At 34.5% G+C, this 1,666-nt stretch overlaps 1 protein-coding gene across 1 annotated transcript; it reads right to left on the minus strand.

The window, feature by feature from the left end:
• Positions 1 to 1,540: 1,540 nt before the first annotated feature.
• LOC122588130 (small polypeptide DEVIL 4-like) lies at positions 1,541 to 1,666 on the minus strand. Its single transcript, XM_043760265.1, has one exon. The coding sequence runs from the start codon at positions 1,664 to 1,666 to the stop codon at positions 1,541 to 1,543; it is 126 nt and encodes a 41-aa protein (XP_043616200.1).

Below are 1,666 nucleotides of genomic sequence, written 5' to 3' on the forward strand. Positions count from 1 at the left end.
TGTCTCGTGAGATATCTATGGTAAAAATAACTCCGCTCAAATGTCACGAATTAATGTTTCTTATCGTAAGAAAGATAATCATCATCTTAACTTATGCATTTTATATTGAGAGTTTCGGAAAAAAGGAGATTTAGATTTTAATAATCACATGATGAACTTACAAAAAGGGTCGACCCGATGTACCAAATTGTCGACCATGCATGTGAGGCATCACATTGGGATCGAGGGGTATCAAGTTACGAGTGTAGTGTAGGCATTTTTATAGAACTAGATTTAGGGTTGTTAATCTCGACCCAACCTGATATCCAACACGAAAAAAATCAAGTTAGGATTGTGAAAACTCGACTCGTCAATCCACTAACCTGATTTTTTTTGTTGGGTTCGGATTAACCTTTCGGGTTAACCAGGTCGACCCGCCAACCTGAAAATATATTAAAATTTATATAATTTTTTTAACAGGTTGACTCGCCAACCCATGACCCATTTGACCTGAAATCTACCAACCAGCCCGCCAACCCATATGACATGTTTGACTTGAAATCAACCTGCCAATTCACCAACTCATTTGACTCGCCAACTCAAAAACTCGGCCTATCAACTCACCAACCCAATTTTTTTCAGGTTAGTGGGTTGGGTTCGGGTTGACAGGTCATGCATCAGGATTGAAATTTCTGACCTGAAATTTTTAATGGGTTGGGTTGGTGTTAAATATTTTTGACCCATCAACCCGAACCCGAATCCATTGTCAGCCCTAATTAGATCTATCTATGATGCCAAATTATATGATGAGGAACAATCGATCCATAAAGCCAATTTAGGTTAGATATTTGTAGTTTAAACTTCAATTTCTAAGTTATATATTCCATTTTAAATAAATGTTTTAATTTAACTTTTAAATTTTTTTTCTTTTAATTTTGATCGTAATCATTTTTGTTTGTATTACATAATAATTGATATGAAACTATATAAATAGATTAGATTTTTACTTTAGTCTTCATTGATTTAAGCAAAAATATTAAGAAAAAGACTTTAAAAGTAAAAATGTGACATTTAAAATAGGACCGAGGAGAATAATACTTTAAATATCTAATGAGAATCAACATTGAATAATCTACTAATCCTACTATACATGAGTTAATTACGTAGCAAATCTCTACAACTTAGAGCTACAACTTAGAGTAGAAAAATCTCATGACCGACCGTGCTTATATAAAGCATGGTGTTGACACTTCTATACGAATGTTTGTATGAAATTTATTCTAAAAACATCACAATTTATTTTCTTAGCCACAATCCACACATTGTAGACACATTTGCACAAGGTAAATTAGCATGGTCGATACGAAAAAACGAAAATCGTCAAAACTATGATCTACTATTAACTACGACACATGCAGAGGTCGACAGTGCTATATGTTAACCTACGTGTCTACGATATCCATTATAGCTAAAAAAGAGATTTAACTCGTTTGCACTTCACCCTTTAGTTCGAATTGCTTCTCCAAACATTTTTTTTTCGCTGACCAAAACCGAACAAATTTTAGTCATGCCAACAAAGCAGCATCACCACACATCTCTTGATGATGTAAACCCGTCCTCTTTGCTCCTTAAGAAACTTGCCAAGCCCTTTGCTTTGTGGCCTTCTTTCTGCATCGTTACTTCCCAT

This window comes from Erigeron canadensis, chromosome 2, assembly GCF_010389155.1.
Source record: "Erigeron canadensis isolate Cc75 chromosome 2, C_canadensis_v1, whole genome shotgun sequence".
NCBI classification, from domain to species: domain Eukaryota; kingdom Viridiplantae; phylum Streptophyta; class Magnoliopsida; order Asterales; family Asteraceae; genus Erigeron; species Erigeron canadensis.

Bases quoted from the DNA above. Each gene is read 5' to 3' on its own strand.
- LOC122588130 (XM_043760265.1), bottom strand. From the start codon at position 1,666: ATGGGAAGTAACGATGCAGAAAGAAGGCCACAAAGCAAAGGGCTTGGC.